The 24,136-nt window shown below is 40.6% G+C and overlaps 2 protein-coding genes across 3 annotated transcripts in view; one reads left to right on the top strand and one right to left on the bottom strand.

Annotated features, from left to right (window-relative positions):
• Window positions 1-24,136, top strand: part of iqgap2 (IQ motif containing GTPase activating protein 2) — a 38,192-nt gene that overhangs the window by 4,045 nt on the left and 10,011 nt on the right. For both annotated transcript variants that reach the window (XM_063896761.1, XM_063896760.1), the window contains exons 3-17: window positions 5,304-5,460; window positions 5,922-5,999; window positions 7,416-7,492; window positions 9,441-9,508; window positions 10,176-10,289; window positions 10,381-10,559; window positions 11,076-11,163; window positions 11,386-11,549; window positions 12,071-12,158; window positions 12,409-12,572; window positions 12,702-12,862; window positions 13,131-13,255; window positions 13,748-13,911; window positions 17,333-17,423; window positions 18,248-18,415. In XM_063896761.1, coding sequence (XP_063752831.1) covers window positions 5,304-5,460; window positions 5,922-5,999; window positions 7,416-7,492; window positions 9,441-9,508; window positions 10,176-10,289; window positions 10,381-10,559; window positions 11,076-11,163; window positions 11,386-11,549; window positions 12,071-12,158; window positions 12,409-12,572; window positions 12,702-12,862; window positions 13,131-13,255; window positions 13,748-13,911; window positions 17,333-17,423; window positions 18,248-18,415 — 1,886 coding nt within the window. The remainder of the gene's footprint in view (window positions 1-5,303; window positions 5,461-5,921; window positions 6,000-7,415; window positions 7,493-9,440; window positions 9,509-10,175; window positions 10,290-10,380; window positions 10,560-11,075; window positions 11,164-11,385; window positions 11,550-12,070; window positions 12,159-12,408; window positions 12,573-12,701; window positions 12,863-13,130; window positions 13,256-13,747; window positions 13,912-17,332; window positions 17,424-18,247; window positions 18,416-24,136) is intronic.
• f2rl2 (coagulation factor II (thrombin) receptor-like 2) lies at window positions 14,187-16,182 on the bottom strand. Its single transcript, XM_063896762.1, has 2 exons — window positions 15,909-16,182; window positions 14,187-15,536 (listed from the first exon to the last, which is right to left on the bottom strand). The coding sequence occupies exons 1-2, from the start codon at window positions 15,970-15,972 to the stop codon at window positions 14,488-14,490; spliced, it is 1,113 nt and encodes a 370-aa protein (XP_063752832.1). The 5' UTR covers window positions 15,973-16,182; the 3' UTR covers window positions 14,187-14,487.

The raw sequence follows: 24,136 nt of genomic DNA, 5'->3' as shown, positions 1-24,136 counted from the left end.
AAATGGTGCCTCTCTTTCCACTGAGCTCCAACCCTCAGTGAAATAATAAACCAAGAAGAAACTAGAAGGTTCATTGATGTCTTTCTCAGTAGGTTTAGTAAATACTTTTTGTTATAATGGCTTGCAATGATCCTACAAATGAAACTCAAGCAACAGAAACTTGATAAAGACTCTTTTTTTGGTGAGTTGCCTGAGCAAAACCAAAACTAAAACCACTTCCTGTCTTCTTCATAAGGGCATCTATCTGAGCAGGAAGTGAAATCATGCCTCCCTTAATGCACAGCTTTTTGAAACAACCCCACCCAGTCACAGAAATATTGGTTTCGAGGTTGAAATATTGATGTTTCTAACAGAGTGTAGCACTCTGAAGCCTTGTTGTGTTTCAGAAATCATGCTTCTTCTAGGGACACTCTTTAAACAACACTTTATAGGAGTGAGTACAGGCTTATTTTACATCAGCATTTCCTGACAGATAATTCTTTCACAACTGAACTTGCCCCTTGACTCAGTCAAGATGATTTGAATAACCTGTATTATCTTCTTATGTCACTGCATAATAAGGTAAGGCAGGCTAGAATAAGCGAGCAGAGATTCAGTTGTCCGTCATCAGCAAACGTGGGTTTTCTCACATCTTATTTTAAAGTGAACAAAAAAAAAACTGAAGTGTAAGCGTAGCTCAGTTGCACTACGGTGGTTTAAGGAACACGTGCTCTAGTATCATTGAAAAGGCAACCTCGAAATGACCACCATTTAACCCTCTGATTCACACATACTTTCACTTTTCAGCTTCCTGTTATTGCTCCCCAGTGCTTCTGACTTTTCTGCAGTCCTATTTATTGTGGAGGCGAATCTCTATTCTGGGAAAATTGTCAAGTTGGATTAGGATTAAGACAGCTGCATACAGAGCGCATGGGATTAGCTTCTGCTCTCCAGCGTCAGGAGTCAGTGCAACAAGCCAACCATGCAGAAGTAACTCTGTTAGTACACCTGGGTTATGATATAACAAGACATATAGTTTCATGTTCCACCTTTTAGTTTTTTTTACATTGGTAACATGAACTGTGCAATGAAAGCACTTGAGTGCAGGAGTTGAAAAAACCCATCAAATTAAGCGGTGCATCTGCCTCAGCATAGCGTTTCCTGTACTGCACTAGATAGTACTAAAGGTCTATCATGTACTATTTTGACTGGTAAATGTTCCCTTTCTAAATGTTTTCTTAACTGTGTAATCGTTGTTGTTAAAATACAACTGAGTAAACTAATATTTATGCTTTTATGGCATGCTAGATGGCAAGACGATTGTTGTTTGAAACTTGCAGATCCCACTCACATAGTTTTTGATAGTGGTATTATTTAAAAACAATCCATAACATCATTTAAAGACATTTCCATCTGATCTGCAGCATTGTCACAGGCCTTATCCACAGCAGAGATTTTGCCTTATCACAGCCAGAAAACCACATGTGTTATTGATATAGGCGTCGTTTTTACTGGGGACTCCTGGGACATGTCCCCCCCCACTTTGCATGAGGATAATTTGTTAAAAACGTTCTGAAAATAGCGTGCCGAAAGAATTGTACGCTTTGAGAAAGGGTGGTTTGCCCAACAGAACGTGAACAATCTCGAATACTGTTTTTGGGTGTATTTCTGGTAACCAAAGTGGTGCAATTTGGACATGTGACACGTTTAATATTAGTCATAATTGAATAGAGAATAGTAAAGCAATGGTTGCTCCCACTTTACAGACTAGTTGTCAAAAAAGGGATTGTAAGAATAGGTATGTATTGTTTTGAGGGGGCCCTTAATTCAGTAAAGACAAAGTGATACCCATGGTGAATGATAACAATGTGCCCTGTGAGCCGTGACGGTGTGACAGTGAGACAGCATGCGCATCACCAGGAGCTTAAAACTTGAGAACAGGCATTCAAATTAATTCGGGTATTAGTAATTGTGTTTGTCAAAATATCTTGTGTGAATAGGGACACACTATAGGAAAGCACGTCCGGTCACTCTTAGATCCCTTGTTAACAAAGTCGTACGAAATCTGTTATAAAAACTAAAACATTTATTAATAAAAATAGAAAAGAGCGGTTTCAATAAAAAATATCCTCACTAACAGCCATGTGTTGAGAAGTGACTTTGCTTTCGGTGTGTTAAACGACATTAGGGCACTGCAGGATAGCATGTAAGACTATTTTTATTTGATGTCACATGCTTTGTTGTTCAAAGTCCTCTTTAGTGCACATTAAAAAGAGCTAAATGATCTGTTTTGTTGTCAATGTGCTCAGTTTATAGACACACCTTCCTACAAAAGACACAACCAGTAGTTAGTCGTTTCTGGAAACAGACTTTGTACCATCAACAGAGAAGGCACTTTATGCGTAGCTTGTTTGTAGGGTAACTCTTTTTGTTTGCTTTGATAATGTTCCACCCCAGGAGCTCTACCATGAGTTCTTTAGTCAAGGTTATTATTCTTAATTTCCGACACACCCTACCCCAGCACATATGCTAAATGTCCCTTTTTAGACACACAAACACTAACTCATGACCAGCATGACTGAGCTACATGACGCAAGCATTCAAAAGACACTCTGTATGCAGTCAGACGTAGTGCAGCTGAAAGAGAATGAGTGTTAGATCCATAATAATGTGTTGATGTGAGACTGATTTAAGTCCCACAGTTCTGAAAGCTGTCTTTTCTTTGCTCAGATTGAACAATGACAGGAAGGCCTGCTTTAAAGGGGTTGTAAACACAAGTCTGTCCTGCCTCAGGAGACGAGTTCTCCCCACATTGTTTTAAGAACAGGAAGTGAAGTTTCACAGGAGAGCTTTGGTAACTCATGCAGGATGTTCCTATGACTGTGTTCCTGCCAAACATATACTATGTAAACCTTACTTATCTTGACTTTTTTATGTTTGATCCTCTCCTTTTACTGTAAGTCACTTCTGTGAAGAATGACAAAATAAACAACAAGTCGTGTGGATTTTAAACTGCCTCACCGCTTAGCCTTGGTTGACCTCAGCCTCTAGGTTAGGCTGCATGGTGGCACTAGGGGTGAAAGAAAAAATCAATACAGTTGAGTTTCGCGAGATTATGCTTTGTGACACGGTATCAATCACTGTGCTGATTTTTATCTAATGGTAAGCAAATTAGTGTCAGACAGCGGTTCATTTAGTTTTTTGATGGTGGATGTCGAAAGGACTATGAGAACTTCAAACCGCACATCCGTTATTATGCATACACAAAATAACTTTATTTCTAACCCAAATCTTCAGCATACATTGGTGTTCTTCGTAGTAAGATAGTTATAATAAATCGCCTTGCTTACAGTATTGCCAATTATCGTAATACACTGAATGTCCTTGTTAATATGTGTCTCTTCCTCAGTTTCACAGCATTTTTGTTTTGACGAATAGGCATTTTCTGACCTGCTTAATTGTGTACCGGTTGAGGGTTCAGTAATACTTATAAACCAATAGCATCTGGCAGATACCGGGCCAACAAATGCCTGCTTGGCATTAGTGATAGGATGACTGCTTCAATAAGTTTAGACGTAAATCTTTTTCCTGATCGATTCATTTAAGGAATATAGTCTAAGAGGCCAGAGTGATAAGATAAGATATACTTTATTGATCCCAATTTGTGATTTTTTAATTGCAGCAGCATAAAAAGACTATCTGTAGGCTTATTTCCATTCATTTTAACACTGAAGTATGGCTAAAGTTTCCTTATTGCAATATCTAAAGCACCAGCTTGTTAAAGTGCTTATCCTACACTCTCCACTGGGTTTGTTTTGACAGTGCGTGATGTGTTGCGGTTATCCTTTAATGTGCTGACACATTATTTGGCAGACACGGTGCTCTCAGCACCCACACAGCCTTAATTAACCTAAACAAGGTGTCTGTGTGCACGGATATGGGAGGGAAGGCTGCACTGCTTGCACACAGAAAGGTAGGAGTTGCTGATGTGAATGAAACCCTTAAACAAAACATAAGAAACTAAATCCCTGAGCGAGTCCGCGGCCTTTTTCAGAGGTTAGATCCAGCTGTGGGATGATAGGAAATGATAGTCAACATGAAGTCAAGTCCAGGCAGTAAGATAATGTGTAACAGATTTTTAAACTTTGATGATTCACCCTGCTCACAAATCATTTACTTTGGACTACATTGCACTTTGGAATAGATTTTTCCTGACAAATCTGGGCTCTGAAGCAGCTCTTGCAATTATCAAGGGAAAATGACATCAGTTTGAAAGAAGGTCAACATTATTCATTATTCGCTGAATGTGCTCTATTCAGTTTGTAGTCTCTAGCTATTTCCAACATCTCTGTGAATGTCCCTGGTTGAGAAGTCACCTTTTCTGAAATTAAACTCATAAACCTTTACCACTGATCAATTTTGGATTTGGACTAATTGAATTAGTAGAAATGCTTACTGTTAACACCTTTAATCTCTCATTTCCTCTGAACAAATAAACACAACCTTTACCTGTAACCTAACCCAACAGCTCATACTGTATGTCAGTCCACAGCACCCTTCCTACAGTTTGGGTGTACATGTACAGACTACTTTTATGCTCAGTTTGAAGCACAGAAAAAAAACAAAAGACGTATTAAACTTAATAAATATTGTACATTAAAACATTATTCCCATTTTAATGTATCTGTGTGTGTTCATGGCCCACTGTCTTTAGTTTTTGCCCGGATCTGAAGGGCAGCAGGTGTAGGAAAAGACAGTATTGACTGGACGACTACATGCAGGCATTCAGACACCTCATAAATTGCACTGCACCCTGTGGTTGATCTCAGGTGGCAGAGTAAACAGAGGACTGATGTGTGTTTATACTCTGAACGTAACCGTGGTCCTGGTGATTTAACTGGAAATATAGCCAGTCACCTAGAAGAGTTGAGCTCTCACTGTACTTTCCTCTCCCTGTTGACAGCATTTGTATTTGGATTGATCTTTCACTTATGCTAGTCGAGCAGTAGATATTGTTCTTGGCTTGTATAACATTTGATATATATTATTTTACATGTACAGTATAAGATAAGATATAGAGTAAAGTACTTTATGAATGCCAAACATTTTGTGTTGCAGCAGCATAAAACAAAACAAGACATTGCACATATTTAGAAATTAAAAAGTAGAAATAAACTGCAAAAAATCAGATAAAGAATCTGACAAATAAACACGATTGAAGTTAACACAATATAAAGCAGGATATTATGTACAAATGTAGACAACTACAACTATAACTTTCTTGTGGTTTCCTCACTGAGGTCAGTTTATGTGTGTCTTCTCAGGTGGATGGAGGCCTGCCTCGAGGAGGACTTGCCCAATACCACAGAGCTGGAGGGGGGTCTGAGGAACGGCGTCTACCTGGGCAAACTTGCCAACTTTTTTGCCCCAAAAATGGTGTCTGTGAAAAGGATCTACGACAGAGATCAGGCCCGCTACAAGGTGCATCTCCATTCCATTTATTGTCCTCTTTATGCATGGGTATCGTTTTTTCTATTTATGCATCTTCAACAGTTTACGTCATGAGCAAAACAAAAACTAATATTTTTTCTGCATTTTGTAACAGTATTAAAAAGGATAGGTATGAAAGTGACTGATGTGTGACAAAATGTGAGTTAGCTTTTCTCTTGACAAATTATAAACAAACTTTATCAGACTATTAGAGTGATATCTTTGGTTATCAACATTAGACTTTCACAGATCTAACAGACTCAGTAGTTGAAGGCCATTGATAACGAGATACAGTTTCAATAATTGATATTATACTGTATGTGCATGGCATAACCTTTTATTACTTTTCAGGGTGCATTGATAACATTGTGATCTATTTTTAAATTTGTTTTAGATTTCCATGTAATTATCTGACTAAATGAATATGTCTGTTCTTTTGTTTTCGCCTGCAGAGCAACGGGCTACACTTCCGGCACACAGACAACACCGTGCAGTGGCTCAGAGCCATGGAGTCCGTAGGTCTCCCAAAGGTAAGTGACACACACATCAGAAATGCAGAGCAATGCTGTGCTCCATGTTTTACAACCATGTTCAGCACACAGCACACAGACCCAGACAACAGTCAGTCTGTCATCACACATTAGGAAAACAGAAATACTTTAGGAAACATTTGTTAACATTTTTTATGATATAATATAAAAGATAAATCAAATATAACATTTACATAATAATAAGTAAGAAAATGTAAAAAGATCAAATAAAATATTACATGTTAACATAAGAATTTAAAGTAAAACTGTCCAATAAAAGATAAAATAAAATATTATAAAATAGGCATTTAAGTGCCAGCAATATTTACTAATGCCTGAAACTCTGAGGGAGGAATGGAACAGTCTGATGGATAAAGTCCTCGTCAACACGAGCGTAACGTCAGCGTAATAATCCATAATCAATAATATATCATCGTTACACACATGAGTTTGTTTTAGGATGGGAGACTCAGCCCGTTCAACTCATGCTTTGGAACACTATGGAATCAGGATGTCTAACTTTGTCTTGTGTTTATTGGCTCTGGGGTTAGAACATAATAGCTCATATTAGATCAGGGCTAATGGTCTAAAACCGTTTTATAACTAAGACATTGTAGCTACGGCTTAGACAAAATAGAACCCATCCTTCCAGTAGAATCCCAAACTAAGAAGAGGTACAATCCCTCCTATGAAAGTTGGAGGTTGCTTTCAAGCAGAATAAGCTTCAACTATAAAAAGTGTGATACACTAAAAACACTGACAGATGAAACTGTAATGAGGGTGTGGTCGTTCTCACACAACAGTAACCTCATTACATCTTTTATGAGAGGACACAAAGGACTTCACTGATGTGCATCCAGGGAAAAAACGAGGTTAAATTGATACTGACTTGAATCTCCAGTACAGAACAACAGCATGATCTCCTCAAAAATAATGCAGTCCTCTGCAATGGATAATACAGTAGCTCTGTGTAACCCTTAGTATTTCAGAAACTATGACACTGACTGCTGTTGTATTAGTTGACTGGGGCAGTGAAAATTATATGCTTAGAAACCGTAGCATCTGGGATTGCATTATATATATATACATGTATATATTTTTTAAAAGAATTTGGGCAAGCAGTGCCTTTAATATAGTGCTGATGAGAAGTAGGGAGACAGAGGGGAAGACGCGCGGCAAAGGGACTCAGGCCAGATTCGAACCTGGGTCCACCGCATTGGGATCAAACCCCAGTGTATGGCTGCCTGCTCTACCCCACTGAGCTATACGATGGGCGATTGCACTACATTTTAAAGCTATTCCTATTAATATATCTACCTTTGCAACTGCTTGTACTTTACAGAATGAAATGTTTTTTTTGGCTGCAGCAGAGTAAATATTATTTATAAATACATGTGTCGTCTTTTCTGCTTTCAGATTTTCTATCCTGAAACGACAGATGTGTACGATCGCAAAAACATGCCAAAGGTGGTGTACTGCATACACGCACTCAGGTAAGGATAACAAATAAAAAACACTGAAACATAGTTATCATTTACTTTATGAGCTGTTCACTCATCCGTTAAGTGTTTGGATTGTACACTGACAGTGTTCTTCTTTTTATTTCACAAATGGTGTCACACCCAAATATTGCATAAGATTTTACTGCAAGACAGAAGGAAAGAAACAGCGGACAAAACGATTTGTTTTATATGACCTTAATGCCAAGTGCTGGTGTTGGGTAGTTAGTTAAAGTATGGATTAATGGGCAGATTATATGTCTTTTTTCGGGCTGCTTTGTCACTGACAGTAACTAAGTGTTTCATTTGGATTTAGTTACATGGTTATGATATACAGTATCAAACACTTAAGTTTGACATTGACAAGGTTTTGATATAAATGGTCATTTTGCTTTCCACACAGCAGTGTATTTGAGTATATTTAGCTATGAACGACATTTGTATTATTACTCTGGGGTTATTGCAGTTTAACCTTGTTTATTCGTAAGGAACAATAATTGTGCTTTGTAAGTGATCTGAAACAGAAACTGGAAACTGTAATTTCTAGAGAAAGTGTGTCTTTTTAAACACAGATCTTTTTCATGATTTATGTACTGTAGGTCAATGCTATATTACAGTATACAGCACCATGCATTCAGCTGCTCTGTGGCAAGTTCACATGCTTTCCTTCCCTGTTTACTCAAACTCCTTAAATCACGAGGTAATTGACAGTACAATGACCTTGAACAGTTTTAAACTCTGTTATTTGAGTTTGCATCAACACTTACGAATAGCATGACTGCACACTGTTTCTCTTAACAACTTCACAGTGTGTAATCAGGAGCTTTCTGTTCAACTGAGTGTGGTGATTGCTTAACCTTTTACTTGTTGGCTCACCACAAAGGGTACAATCTCTGTCATGTATTTAGGTTTGTGAAAAATGTTGTCATACTGTAAAAATAAATGTTTGAGGTCTCAGTAATGTACTGTAGGTGGTTAGCGCAGTCGTTCAGTTAAGATGACTTTGAATAAACTTAAAGGTCACTTATTCCCATTTGATCGAGTCAGCTTAATGCGGCTTCAGGGAGTGCTTGTGTGAGCTGCCTGGGTTGTTTTCTCTGTTGTAATGTTTTGGTCAGGTCCTGAGAGACTTGGTTTCCTTCCCTCCTTTTTCACACACGTGCGCTTCCTTCCTGCCAGTCCAGCTACAGTCCCACAAGGACCCAGTGAATACTCTGCTTCCCTGGGTACAAACACATGCAGACATGGAGGCAGAGCAGTGGGTTCCCTTTCACAGAGTACATTTTAAGTGGTAGAGGTTGAAGGCCTGTTTTGGACGGAAAGATGAATGTACAAAGGGGATCCACAGTTTGGAGAGAGCTAGTTGCTTCAAGCTAGTCAGCTGTTTGTTTGTTTTGTGTGGCGTTTAATCAGCCACCTTCATTAACCCCGGTCAGCTGTTACTGAGTTTGTATCTCCGACTGAATCAGCTGCCTGGTTTTCAAAACCTTTGTATGAGCAGAGTTTAGACGGTTGTCTAAAGCCTCCTGTATTCCAAGGACAGAGTACATTTCATGTTTACACACTCACTGTGACTAAAGGGTAGATATACTTGCTACAGCACCGCCTGCATCAGAGCTGCGGGACCTGCCTTAAATATCTATAATTCATTATCGCTTATCAGGTAACCGCGGGAAGATGAAAGTTTTATGAAGTTTCCAGCCACCTGCCTGTTGATTCCAGTGTTCAGTGCTTGTTGTGATGTGAGCACACACTACCCCCCTGTGGTGTAAGTGGGATATTAAAGGCCATTAGAAGCAAAAACCTTAAAGGGAAAGTGACGAGACAACAGTTTCATGATATCAGACTGCACAATACCAGAATGTTACAAGCTTTTTGGTGCTTTGTTTATGTTGTGTTCGTTTACGGTCTAAATCTTCTGAAATAATGTGGTTTATTTCAGCTTGTACCTGTACAAACTGGGCATTGCACCACAGATCCAGGACCTGCTGGGGAAAGTGGCCTTTACAGGTAACACCACTGGAAATCAGCTTATCCTAAAGCCAACGTATAGCACACAAGATCAACATTTATATAAAAATATGCACCTCTTTAAACATAAGTAGAAACAAATCAGACGTAAATTGTTTATTGTTTTCCAAGGTAAAGGATAAATGTGGCCTTAGGGCTTTTTGAATAACTGATTGCTCTTTGTATTGGAGGTATGTTTATTCTAGTCGGTTGGAATAGAATTAAAAAAAAACAATCATATGCTCTCAAGCATGTAACGTCCTCTGAGTAACATCCTGTCTGGGATTTATATTTTTGAATCATCCACCATATCAGTACATCATAATATCCCCTGTAGCTGTTTGCATTTCAACAAATAGGACACATTTATAATAAGCATCTACATTTTTGACATTGATCTCAGGGCTTAAACACATCTGCAACAACAATCAACCAACAGTTTTTATTGTTCCTAATTTATATTAAACTTTAGGGAAACATGGATGAGGATTTACAGATGGGCCATGGTGATGTAGATTATTTCTTAGGATAACTATATATCTTTATGTTTGTGAGAAAATTAACCAATTGTTATTTATGATTTGATGACTGTCCAAGCAAATACAATTTTATTTTCATTTCTGTATGTTATGACACAACACTTGCAATTGGTTTCTATGTCTTCTAGAGGAAGAGATTAGTAACATGAGGAGTGAGCTGGAGAAGTATGGCATTCAAATGCCAGCTTTCAGTAAGATTGGAGGAATCCTGGCCAATGAGCTCTCAGTGGACGAAGCTGCCCGTAAGTCCTCTGACGTTCTCACTTAATCTCTGACTTACTTAATGTTGTTTCCATGCAAAACTCAAATGTGCACACACTCTGTTTTCCTCAGTGCATGCTGCTGTGATCGCCATCAACGATGCGGTTGACAGAGGTCAGACGTCTGTGACGATGGGAGCCCTTAATAATCCTAACGCCATGCTGAAGAACATCAAGGAAGCTCTGGCCCAAGAATACCAGGACGCTCTGAGCCAGGCCAAGGCTCGTAAGCAGGAGCAGTCCTCTGGGAGGGTGAGTCATCATTCATATCATTTATATTTCATTGCTGGTTCTCCCTATATATAAGCATTTATTGAACAGTACTAATTCTGCATCAAACACAAATTATTTTTCTGCATAAAAGTAGTGACACAGAAAGGAAATTACAAAACATTGAGACAAATCTGAGTCGTGCAAAAAACTTAAACTTGACGTTGCGTTGAGCTGATGTTTTGACTGCCCTGTGTAGTACTGACGGCTATACCAACTGAGCTCTGAAAGGGGTTGCCTGCCCTGAATCACTGCACAGGCCTCGCCAGCACATTCCAGCGGCTGCAGAGTCAGCTCGACTTCACCAAACACAAACCCCCCGGCACCGTCCGGCATCTCGCCTCCCATTCTCTTTACAAACACTGAACAAACATACGCCGTCAATTTCCTCTAATTGGTTGAATCTGATGTGTCAAATATGTTACTAAATCAGATTAAATTGGAAGCATGTATGTGAAATGAAAATCAAATATAAATATTTCTCTTTCTCTTAATTAGCGCTCCTCCGTTGCTACTGAAGAAAGAGATGTGTATGAGGAGCTTCTGACTCACCAGGAAATCCAGGGCTCCATTGACTTTGTGAACAGTAAGGACTTTCTCTCCAATCTGATCCTCACATAGCTAACTTTACCAAAACACTGTTAAAATACTGTGATTGCTTTCCTTTTTTTATGTAAAACAAAACCCTTTGTATCTTGTTGGTGCGTAATAACCCATGACACACGTGAACTTTACAGTAGAGAAGCTACATTTTAAAGTCATGAAATTACATTTATTCTGACGTCTGCCTTGGTTTTCACATCTCCAGTGCAGGCAGCAGTGAGACAGGTGAATGAAGCCGTGTCGGCCCAGGACGAGGCTGCTCTGTTGGGTGCTCTCAGACTGGAAGCTCTGGTCCTGCTGGGTGTTCAGGAGTCAAACTGCAGCTGGTACCTCGAGCACTTTACCACCTACTGCCAACATAAATCCAAGGTATACTGAATCACAGCTTGCTCAGTTGTCCCCAATCCAGGGCCTTATGTGTGAGAGCTCCTCTAGTTTTCTTTCCCAGTTGTTTGTTATGTATTGTTAGGGGTTTGGTGTTAAGGGTACTACATTCCCTCATGAAAAAGATTTTGAAACAAGCATCAGATCAAACAAATCCTTCACATTGGCGGTACTTTCTTAGAAATAAGTCCAGTTTTGTAAAGGGGTCTGTCTTTTTGTTTATGCATCTGAAAAAAACCCCCTGTCTTTTACTTTTAAGTTCTGCTGTGAGGATGAATTGTAGTCACTGATTTCACTACTAGGCAGTTTATCTATATGCAGAGTCCTTGAGGAGAACCAGGAAGACAAAAAACCCATCAACACCTTAAGAGAAAAACTAATCAGCCTTTGTAATTCAGTCAGTATGGACACCACCTTGCCCTCCACAGCCCTTTATTAAAACATGCTGAATCATCACTGGATGTTAGTGGTTTCTCTCTAGTGTAAAACTAATCTTTGTGTCGCAGGATGAAGGGAAGGCTGTGGTGGTGGACAGAGAGGAGATTCAGAGAGTGGTCACCTCTTGTAATGACTTTGCTGAGGCCGAGAAACGAAGTAAGCAACTTTTTGTTACACACCCTACACATGACTGCTTATCAGTAGTAAAATCACATACTGTATGAACACACAAGAAAACCTCTCAAAATACAAATGCATAATCTATGTTACATTACATGTTCATTATACATCTTTAATATGTTTTTTCTAGTCATTTCACTATGTAATTGTAAGACAAAGAAGACAGTTTGATACTGACATGGCTTAGGTTATCTACATGACTATGTGTGATCATTGTCTTTACCAGAACTCGAGGCGGTTGCATCGATCAATACAGCCATTCGTCTCGGCAATGCAGCGGAGACAGCAGAGGAGCTGACGAACCCTGAAGCACAACTGCCGATCGTCTACCAAACAGCTGCCAACCTCTACCAGGCTGAGCTTTTCAGTTTGCAGCTACAAGGCGCGCGGGTGAGACATCATGTTTTGCAATTTTGACTCTTTACAGTATGTGGACAGGAGGCCAGTTCTACACATGTGCTGCAGTCACTGTGAATACCACTTCATGCTTGTGAGTCAAATCTTATTTATGTGTTTCAGTCTGGCCTGAGCCACGAGGAGCTGAGTGTAGCTGTGGAGATGCTGTCAGCGGTAGCGGTGCTGAATGAGGTGCTGGACACCAAAGACCCCCAGGCTGTGATCGAGCAACTATCAGACTCCCCCCTGGGCTTCACCAACATGGACCAGGAAAACCTCAACAGGTGAGATGGAAGAGTAGTTTGGTAGCTATCTTGGGTGGTGAGTGGTTTTTCTCAAGATTTTGTGGCACTCATTGACGTATAATTATGGTGGTACAGGAGAGCAAAACATGTATTTGATTCAATATGACAGGCATAATGTCTTGTGCTTGCCTGTCACTGCTCTCCACCGCCGGTATCGCTCTGATTAAGTTGCACAAACTGGGAGCGGCTGATGAGTAAGGGCTATTTAAAAGTCATGAACCTTTGTTGAACTTCTCCTCTCCCTCAGGTATGCAGACACTCTTATCCAGCTGCGGGGCGACGCTCTTGCCAAAGGCCAGGAGTTTCTCACCTGGAATGATGTTCAGAAATGCATCGACACCGTCAACGTTCAGGTCCATGAGGAGCATGAGCGTAAGACACTTTCTGCTTATGTTTTATGTGGAGTAGCTTGAGATATTTAAGAACGTTTTCAGCCTGCAATAACATAATTCACTGATCATGTATTGTAGAAGCCAAACATGTCAGAGTGGGGACTTCTTTTGTACATTTAATAAGGTTTATTGTTTTTTTACATCTTGGCATTGGTCGTTCTTATTTTGTGATCAATTGTGGGTTGGATTAGTTGGGTCACATTGGTATGGGTTGCTCTGATGGTAAATATAATCACCTGTTCACCTGTGTGATGCGTGTTTTTTTTGTTGACTATAACCTTTTCAAAGCTGGATTATTCGGGAAATATATATTTGTGCAAGTTATAATAAGTTGATCATTTTGATTCAGTAAGATTTTGTTCAAAGCATTTTTGGATTCCAGCATTCATTATCAATAGCGCGTCTTACAAAGCGCAACCAGGCCGGTCTTTGTTTGTTCCTGAAGAGCTCCATGTCTTCCTTTTTCTTCCAGGTATCATAGCTATAGCCGAGATCAATGAAGCTCTTAACTCCGGTAATCATCAGCAGACGCTCGCCGCCCTGCTCCTCCCTACAGCCAAGTTAACAGGGGTGAATCCAGCCACAGCCAAACACTACCATGATGTCCTACAATACACCAAGCAACTCCTCTGCCAGGTAATGGGACTTGAAATTGAGTTAATATATATTTATTTTGCAGTATTTCCTGCCTCTCAAATCCTTAAAATGCAATACAAAGAAATCATGGCTGGATAAAGCAGTTTAGTCACCACATTTCATACCTTTATCCCAATGAAAAACTACTTTTTATTTAATTTAAACAGAAGCTTTTCATCCCTGACACTGCTTTCTTTTCCATACCTGCATCATCCTTATTCTGCAAAGCTTAAACTGTTATGTCGACATTATACAAGTAATTAAAGACTGAGAAGTATGTTTTTGTATACATTTAATGCTGAGTTGTACCACAGCAAGTTGTTTATCCAATGGTTTTTAGCTGGATTGACATGAGACGATCCACAGTCTAAATGTTCCCTCCTTGATCCTTTATATTTAAAACTCATCTTCACAGAGGTTGTTACTGTTCTGGGTCGAACAGAGACTGCATTATCACACTTTTGAATTCCCAGTGTCCAGTTTTAAACATTCCTGACCTTTTTTGTCGGGCTTGAGCTTCCCTGCTGATTCTCAACAATGGTCCATTAAGGAGAAGCTGTGCACAAACATCCAGTCTCAAATCATAGAAGTGGGCCTCTTAGGCATCCCGCGGAGAGAAACAAATTGTAGTTCTGAGGAGGCCATCTTTGAAAGGAGCATACACAGGAAGGGGTCAAGACAGCTGTGGAAGCAGCAGAGACACACCGCTACTCTGTAATATCCATACAGTCTGTCGTCCCCACTGGTGAATAGACGGATGTAGTGGGCGATATGCAGGATGCCGCTTGGCAAGAAACAAACCACAAAGATGATGAAAACCAGGGTGCTGACCCTGATAAACGGTTTCCAGTCGCAACAGGATTGCCCCAGGTGGTATACAACTGCGACATGTGCAAAGACACAAATCAGGAAGGGCACTATGAAGCCCAGACAAACCAGCATCATCCTGTATGGCACCAATGGGGAATGGGATTTTTCATCCAGGGGAAGTACATCATGGCAGGTGGTGACTCCCAGCTGCTTAACCTGGTAGCTCTGCCTGACCAGGAGCTCAGGCACGATAGCCGCACCATACAGAAACCAGACAACCAGGCACGACCACACTGCCAGCGTAGACTTAGCCAGCCTCCTGTACAGAAACGGCCAGACCACTGCCAGGTAGCGCTTCAGACTGATGCACGCTATAGTTTGAGCTGAACTGTAAACATTGCCATAAAACAAGGCCGTGATGAGCCGGCAGGAGATTTCCCCGAATATCCAATTGTTCCCGTTGAGGTGGTAGTGAACACGCAGCGCCAGGGAGAGCAGCAGCAGCAGGTCGGACAGAGCTAGGTTCAGGTAAAGAACTATTGTGGGAAGAGGCTTTGTTCTGAGTCTGAGGAAGGCCAGGATGTAGGCATTGGAGGGGATGCCTACCAGCATGGCCAGGATGTATGATGAAGGTATCACCCTGGTGCTGAGGACCCCTGTGGTGTAGGCTGCCACTGGGTCCTCCGGGCTCACGGTCAGACAGGGCTCTGTGCTGGGATCGAACAGCTTTCTGGTGCGATTCGGTTTGTGCAGCGTTGCCCTAAAGGATTTCGGTATCACCCCGGTATCATTGGATTTAATCCTGGTTATTTTTCCTATAAATGGGTACAAAAAATACAACGTTCAGGGCTTTAAAGCAACTTTAGATTAACAGTAAAAGTACATTTGAGTGTACATTAAAACAGAAATGTTAGTTAATGATGCTATCTGTTGTTGTCTTGTGAGCAGTTGAAGACTTTCTAGTTATATCTGTTGTTTTAGGCAACAGAACAAAATAAAATATATATATATAAATAAAAGTTTGCATTATTTAATATCTTTAAAATAGTTTTGTAGCTTAGATTTTGGAAATGATCCCTTAACTAGTTGTTGAACCTAAAAACTAGATGTAAAACCTATTAAGGATTTAATTTTGAAACACTTATCCCTTTGATAAACTCTTATAAATAGTATTTTAATAAACGTACCTTCATGCTGAATGCTCTGCACAGCCATCAAACAAATGAGTAGTCCTGTTAGAAGGTCAGCCATGTCCCTGTGCAGCCTTTATCCCAGAGTTTCTTTTTTCTTCAGTCCTCTCGATGTTACATCTGTTCAGTAAGAGTTCTCCATCGGTGAAATTTGCCTTTTTGCATTTCTGTATCGAAAAGTGGAACTGATAACGATGTGTACTCCCGCCTAGCTTCCCACTACTGTACTGTATGTGGGCCGCTCTTCTGTTTGTCTGCTGCAGTGAGCATGTTTCCTGTCCTGACTCGAGCATGAATTCTCTTCTGCCTGCGTCACTCACTGCCCCCTGACTCACTGAGGGAAGAGGACACTGCTTAATGGTTCATTAACAGCAGTGATCCATTAAAAAAATGGACTGGTGTGATGAGTATTTAGTTTTGGTTTAGGTTGTTATGTGATTTTGGTATTCAAATAGGTTTTACTTTTGCAGTCATTCATAGTAAACTAATAATATTTGAATAGTGTTCATTAGCTTGGTATTGGATTTGCATTAGATGTTTTTGTTTGCTAGTTTTCTAACACCTTTACATTATACAGCAAGGAGATCATTAATGTATTATGGATTCAATCTCAAGACGATGCCCAGTCATTTCAATTAAATGTGTTTGTTGTTGTCCTGGTTTTGCTTTTCTTTTTCTGGGGCTCACACATTAATCTGCTCCATCTGCTTTAACTTTACTCTGAAAGGATGCCTCTGACATTTGTTTTTCCATCACATCACTGCGTTTGGCAGCAAAACTTCCCTCAATGCCTGGTGCGTTGGCTTGGAAGTGATTGGGCAGATGCTGATCTAAAAGAAAGCTGCTTTTAGTGTGTTTTAATGGGGAGTTCCTTCCTGTGGTCAGGGATACACCCCAGTCCCTACCAGAGCACTCTAAAATTAGCCTGAGAACTAACACAAAGGTCAGGCTGAATAAACATGGTTCGACGTTGTTGTGACATTCTCAGGCATGGTCTGTTTTTTAGTGTAAAGTGGATAAGTTCAGGACGAGGATATGTGCGTAGTGTAAATGTTGTCAACACTTCTTCCTTTTCCTTAGGCCTCACCTCTGGACACAGGGGAAATGGTACTGTGTATTATTTGCCGTTGCTCTAATAGCACCAGCTTGTGTTGTGTCGGTATCAGTGTTGCTTTGTCGTGCTTCTGCTGTAGAGCACAATCTCCACAATCCTAACTTGATGATTTTAATAATTCCCTTACAAGAAACATCTCTAACATTGGAGATTGAATGTTTTGGCTGAATTCAAAATTTGTATAATTTAATATCAGGTTAGTGTTGTTTTTGCGTGCTATAAATGATCATTGTTTGTGTGTCTGATATATAGTTCTGTCTCTTCTATCCAAAAAAAGAAGTGACGTTGTGCTTTTATCTGATTGCAGAGCTCTGGAGATGAGTCTGCAGTTCTGTGGCTGGACCAAATCCAAGAGGCCATAAACACAGCCAATCAGGATGAAGAGGCGGCTCTCACATGTATGCACCCAGAGTTTAAACTCGCTCATCCATGTCTTAACCACCCAAACAAAAGCTTATTCAGATATAACACGATGACGACCTTGGGCACCAGATTCCGATGGTCCCGAGACATGGATGTACATTATGTTGTGGTTATCACACAACTCTGACAGTGTGCTCAATAATGTTCTCAATTAATACTTGTAGCTTGTTTCAAATGTCTCTAGACCACAGCTCCCGATACTACTTTATTTCAAGATTGAAGATTGATAGTGTACCAACAGTATTTATTGAAAGAGCCTAATGTCTCAAAACATGAAGCACCTGTAGGCATTTATATTGCCTAAAACGGTCTTAAATCGTTTGTGTTACATTATTAAAAAATTGCACCAGTCTCAGAATTATTTTAGTTGCCTTACTGACGCAGACAGTATTTATTTCCTTTCCAATGGAAATGTTCTCTCAGAACTGCTCTTACATATGTCAGTTCAGCTTACTGGTCATCTAAACATGTTTGGCCTTAAAATTGAGACCCATAATTTAATGTTAGTGTGGCTCAAAGACTTTTATAATGTTTATAATGCTTAATCAATTTGTCAAATCTGATGCAATATATATCTGCACCCTTCTTTTATATCATCCTTTACTGAAATGTCTGCTAAACATAGAGGAGTAGATACGATCAAAGATGTGTGACTTATTTATGTAGGGGTATTCGGTTCTCTTTAGTCACATGTTTAGCATTATTACTTGCTCTGTATTTTTTACCAATTGGTTATTGTGCTGTTTTCCTATTTAACTCCACGACTGCTCCTTTGCTGTGCTCTTGTTTGTGTTGCCAGTGGCTGGAGCAGTGGCTGATATTAACAGGGCTGTGGCCGAGGGGGACTCTCAGAATACACTGCAGGCTCTGCAGGTTCCCAGTGCCGGACTGAGAGCGGTGCTCCCTGAATGTGCCGAGACATACCAGGTGGAACTGGCTGAAAGACAAACAAAGAGTGATGATAAAGGTAATTATACTTCATACATGAGTAATACGTGAAAGGAGGCTTAGTTCTAGGGGTGGGCGATATGAGGTAAAATTCCTATCACGATATTTTTCACTGTCCAGACGGTATCGATATTATATCACGATATATGAGGGGGGAAAAATCTGAATCACATTTGAATAGCCCTTCTTAGTTAAATGACATTAGTTGAGGCAAAATATGTATTTTAACCTTAAATAACCAGAAAGAGAGAGGCATTGGACATAGTATGCACCTGCACTTTTTATTATTATTGTGCAATTATTTTCTCAAACATTCAACATTCAACAATTGTTAAATTATAATGAAATAAAATATTATGTACAATTAAATAAAATATATATTAAAAAAAACACAGGAGCTAAAATAGCATTTTGATGCAATCTGTATATTCTCGTACATGCATCGTTTTAAGGTGATTTAATAAATTGGTGGTGTTTCCACCTTTCGCTAAAACAGCACGGCGACACAATTAACATAAGATATTTTTTGTTCGAGGTCGGAGATCTTAAAACCGAACCAGTACCACACGACTGAGGTGCCCCCTTTCTTTTTCACCAATTCGTCATCCTGCACCTGGGTATTCTTTTCTGCCTGTTGACTCATCTTTAATTTTCAAAGTCTTATTTTTCTTCAATGTCTTCTTCTTCTTCTTCTTCTTCGTCGTCGTCTTCGTCTTCTTCTTCTTGTTTTGGATCCACTATTGCTAGCACTACTTCTGCGCAGCAAAAAATGATTGCAACGTCCGCTCATAAAAATAGGTCTACACCGTTTATCCTCAAATTGTGGCCGAGTGCTTTTATTTACTTAGGCTGCAAATCGCACTGGCCTTTATTTGGGGCAGGCTTGTATATGGACCAGGCCTTTATTTCTTGCTTACCTTCTGTTGTATTGTATTACTTAAATCAAATAATGGGCATAATTACAGTAGGCTAATATCATTCACTGCATATGCATTTAGCGTTGTGCGTCTCCTCACTGAAAAACCATTCCGCTCAAGCCAGCCCCTGCTTGCTAAAAGTTACGAAATCAGTCACGGAGGAAAAACAAAATTCCAAAACTTTGTTCTAAACACGCTATTATGCTTATCGCGGACTAAAAAAATCCGTTTCACATCTACATTCATGATTCTACTAGACATCGTGATGTCCTAAAATAATGTCATGATTTTGATCGTTTAAAGTGGAGCCAGCCGAAAGTTGCTTTCGCGTTGCCTGTGGAGTCTGGATTGTTCGCACGTCTTGCATGCCCTTATAAGGAGCTCGTGGAGCGTTTTTGTATGGAAATTAGGTGCACGAGAACTCTGTGCACAGCTGTTTTAGGAACAGACAGGCTGTTTAGGAACACGTCCAGCAGGGGCGCAGATAGGTTTTTGAAACTGTGGGGGACAAGGCTGTCAGCAACGCCCCCCCTCCCCCCAACCCTGTGTTGTGCGAAGAATATACTCTGATGCCCTCAGGGCGGCGCTATTACTCAGCCATGACATAACCCATCAAACTTATTTGCCCATCATTGCAAGAAATAAAGCATATTGGTACTGCTTCCAATCACTCACCAAGCATGCCACATGCAGTATGCAAAAACTGTTTTATTTAAACATTAACTGACTTTAAGCACACTGATTCACACCAAAAGAGCAGGCTGTAAAAAACAAAAATGTAATTAAAACACTTCTTACTGTGCCTTACAAACACAAACAGCAAAGCCTACATATATACAAAAATAAGTTTGTAAAAAAGTACTCTACATGAGTTTTCAATAAGTGGCCTCAAATGCAAAAACAGATTAAGTGAAAGATCCAAAAATCTCTCTCCTCCGATCCTTGCCCTGAATATACTGTTGGGCAATGTCTTTGCTATTAAGTTTGTCCAGCCTCTCTTGGTGGATATGGCACACTGCCATTCCATTCACCCTTTTTTGGGTGGTGGTAGACCGCAACCATGTTTTAAGCCTGCGCAAGCCACTGAAACTCCTCTCTGCCTCAGCAGACGATGCAGGCACAACCATTAACAATCGGACCACTGTCTCAACTTGCGCAAAAAGGGCACGAACTTCAACAGGCATTGCTTTTAGGAGCTGTGCAGCATCTGCAGTGGTTTTGTAATTGTACTTGTTCTTAAACATAGCTAATTGGATTTTCAAATCTTCCCACTGGAGCTCAGGGTATTTCTCTGCATTTCTCTGGGCATCTCTCTCTACATTGCTTGCAGTGGGGGTCAGCAGCAAGGCCTCCAATTCCTTAAGTGCATCTATTCCAGGCTGCATAAACCTGTCGGTAAGTTGTGTGTCTACTTTGTCCAGGACTCGGTAGAACTCCACTCTGTGGAACTCCACAGCAGATGCAGGCCTGTGTGCAGGTGCTGGCCCAGAATACCTCTTAGGGGGCCTTTGTGTGCGAGGTAGAGCAATGGGCTCTAGAGACAGCTTCTCAACCATGTCCTCTGCTTCCTTAAAGACTGCCTCAAAGTGGTCTGACTTTCTTTTGGATCTTAAACTCTCTTGGACAACAGAGACTGCAGAGACCATGCCCTCCACTGTCTGGGTTCTTTTCTGGAGAGATGTATTCAGCAATTCCAGTTCCCTAATCACATCTAAGGCCAGCATGAGCCCCAGTACAACATTGCCTTGTTGCAGCCTAACATGTAGGCCCTCTGCCCGACTTGCAGATTCCGAATTGCTTGCAGACATCTGATCGAGTGATTGCAGCACTGTGCCATATTGCCCGAGAACAGCACGGATAGCAGGTGTGCGTACTGTCCACCTTGTGGGACATAAAGGCCTGATAGACTGCACTGGCCCTTCTCCTTCAGATGCGGCAATGGCTTTGAATTTGTCTTTCAGTTTGCCAGACTGACCACAAAATGTGCCAAGGTCATGGATCCAGTCAAGGGCATTTCTGATGAAAGGGGAGGTTGTGCAAGCTTGCTGTGTGACTAAATTTACACAGTGTGCACCACAATGGATATATGGTGCTAATGGCTGGCTTCTTTGGATGACTGCTTGGGCGCCTGCATATTTGCCAGACATATTTGAAGCACCATCGTATGCCTGACCTCTAAGGCTCGATATTGGCAGATTTAATCTCAACAGCACATCCAAAATGATTTTGGCAAGATTTTCGCCTGTTGTTGAAGTTGTCTCATACAACCCAATGAACTCTTCATGCACCATCAAATCTTTGTCAACATAACGTAGACACAGGGCCTCCTGCTCCACGCCTGAGATATCCCTTGTCCCATCCATTATGATGGCATACTGTAAAACTGGGAGGGACTGTATCTCATGTGCAATTTCCCTGATGATTGATGTACTCATCAAATCTAACATCTCATTTTGGCAATCCCAAGATGTGTGCACTCCCCTCTTTCCAGACAACCATCTTGTAAAAGCTGGATCCCCCTCAGCTTTGTATTTCAGGAGCTGGTTAAAGTTGCCTTCATGATGTTCATGCCCCCTAAAGGCCATCCCCTGCCTTGCCAGGTGCATAACACCCCCTATTATTTTTAACAGGCTTTCTCTGCTTTCTGCCTGTTGCGCACTGACTGCACTGCTCAATTGTGTGGTTATAGGTTTACTTTCATATGCAGCTGTTGTGACAGCCACTTTGTGACCAGCTGATTTTTCGTGGATGGAGAATCTTTCCAGGGCTTTTCTCCAGTTTCTAAAGCCGGAGTTTACAAAAGCTGGGTCTATGCTCTTGGCTTGAGCTGGTTTTGCACTTCTGTAATATTTAGAGCACTGAAAACACAGAACACCATCGATGCCAGGATTGACATGCAGCCAGGGATGCTTTTCATACCATGCTTTCTGGAATGACAGAGTACGGTCCTTCATCACTTGTTTTTTCACAAATTTAGGGTCAGGTTGATTTGGTTTCGTATATGTACTAATCATGTCAACCTCCTCTCCCTTTCCTACATCTGCCTCTGGCCTTGCCATCTCGTCTCCTGTCCATCCTTCTTCTGACCCTCCTCCTCTCTCTCCTTCTTCTGTCCCTCCCTCTTCTCCCTCTCTTCCTTCTGCCTCTTCCAGCTGTAGGCCTAATGCACTACTACTGCTGCTACCCTCCAGTGGTGGATCACTTTCAGTTTCACCTCTCTCACTGCCATTTTCAGGAACTACCTGCAGGCCAGGACCATGATAACATTTTAATATACTATAAACATTATAACTGCTTTAAGGCATTAGCACCATTAACAGTAACTTAACGTGGACATACAAGCTACCACAGAGGCTACCGGTCCCAGACGGCATATCTCTACAAGAGATTGTAAGATTCTATAAGTATGCCAACATAATGTGTTGCTATGGGAGGCAAACTTCCTGTCTGTATAAATGAGTGTGTCAACCAGCATCATAGTAGCCTACAAGCATTTTATTTTCATAAGCTTCAAAATAATAAAATATATGTAATTTTGTGTAGTGCACTTTTGTCTATAATGGTTAGTAATGCCTACAAAGTTCGATTCTGGACAAACAATAATGTACTGTGTCTGGTAAGATAGCAAGCTAACAGGCTCAGTCATTCAAGTTCAATGGAGGTTCAATGGGGATCTGCTAAACGCCAACACTGATTCACCTTAAATTGAACACATTGCGTCAGTCTAAATGATTGAATATTACCATGTCCATTTCAGTTAATATCTGTCATGATATCTGACTGAGTGTTAGTAATTAAAATGACTGTTTATAGTTTAAAATGATCACGTTAGCGCCACTACAGTGGCATTTGTCTAGCTCTAAAGTTCGTTTTTCTCATGATTCAACCTGTAACAACTTAGGCTAAGCCTACACCATTAGATACACCATCACAGATTCAAGTACACATTTCCAAAAGACCCCCAACAACTCCAGAAAGTTGCAATGGCCGATTAAACTGATAATAAATAAATAAATAAATGCATAAAGGTTGATTCCCTCCCCTTGTGAAATTGGCACTTCTCTTCCTCTACGTTCTCACTGTCTGTCTCTAGGCCTACTCCATACAGTTTTTCTTAAACGGCGACATTACTCCGAACAGACAACCAAAAAAATGCAAGGTGATATGATACCGTAATGCACAGTTTACTTACAGTTGATGCTTTTAAAAAAAACGATGCAATAGTTTTCTGCTTCTTAGGTTTGGCTGGCCTCATCCTGCATGTGTTATGGGGTCCTGAATTAGGAGGTGTCTCACTGATGCCTGTCATACTCGTTCTGGGTAACCATGGAAACCAGGCGTGAGACAACGCCAGAAAGATAACTTTTAGAATCTCTGAAAACGAAGATCCGTCTTTGATCTGACTGTTTTATGTGAGTTGTTGCAAAGCAGTAAATTAGTCTTTTGATTGTCTGAGAGGTTCGCCTTATGCAAAGACAGAAAGCTGATTTTTTTTTCCAAATAAAAGTGAGGGGGACGGATTGAAGGTCGTTCGAATCTGTGTACGTCAGAACCCCCACGACGTACACGCTATCTGCGCCCCTGACGTCCAGGCATTCATTAATCCAGCGGAGATCTGTTGTTAGGTTAATCTTCCGAAGCCCGTTTGAATATACTTCAGAAGACAAAGAATGTTCGAGAATGCGACCCAATATGAACGCCAATTTATGAATACCGCGGTATCAACGATATCTCAAAATTCATATCATGGCGCAGGACAATACCGGTTTTTACTATCATACCGGTATATCGCCCACCCCTACTTAGTTCTCAGGAAAATTATG

Source organism: Eleginops maclovinus, chromosome 12 (genome assembly GCF_036324505.1).
Source record: "Eleginops maclovinus isolate JMC-PN-2008 ecotype Puerto Natales chromosome 12, JC_Emac_rtc_rv5, whole genome shotgun sequence".
NCBI lineage: Eukaryota > Metazoa > Chordata > Actinopteri > Perciformes > Eleginopidae > Eleginops > Eleginops maclovinus.
Note: the sequence above shows the minus strand (reverse complement) of the source record. Positions and strands in the feature narration are given on the sequence as shown.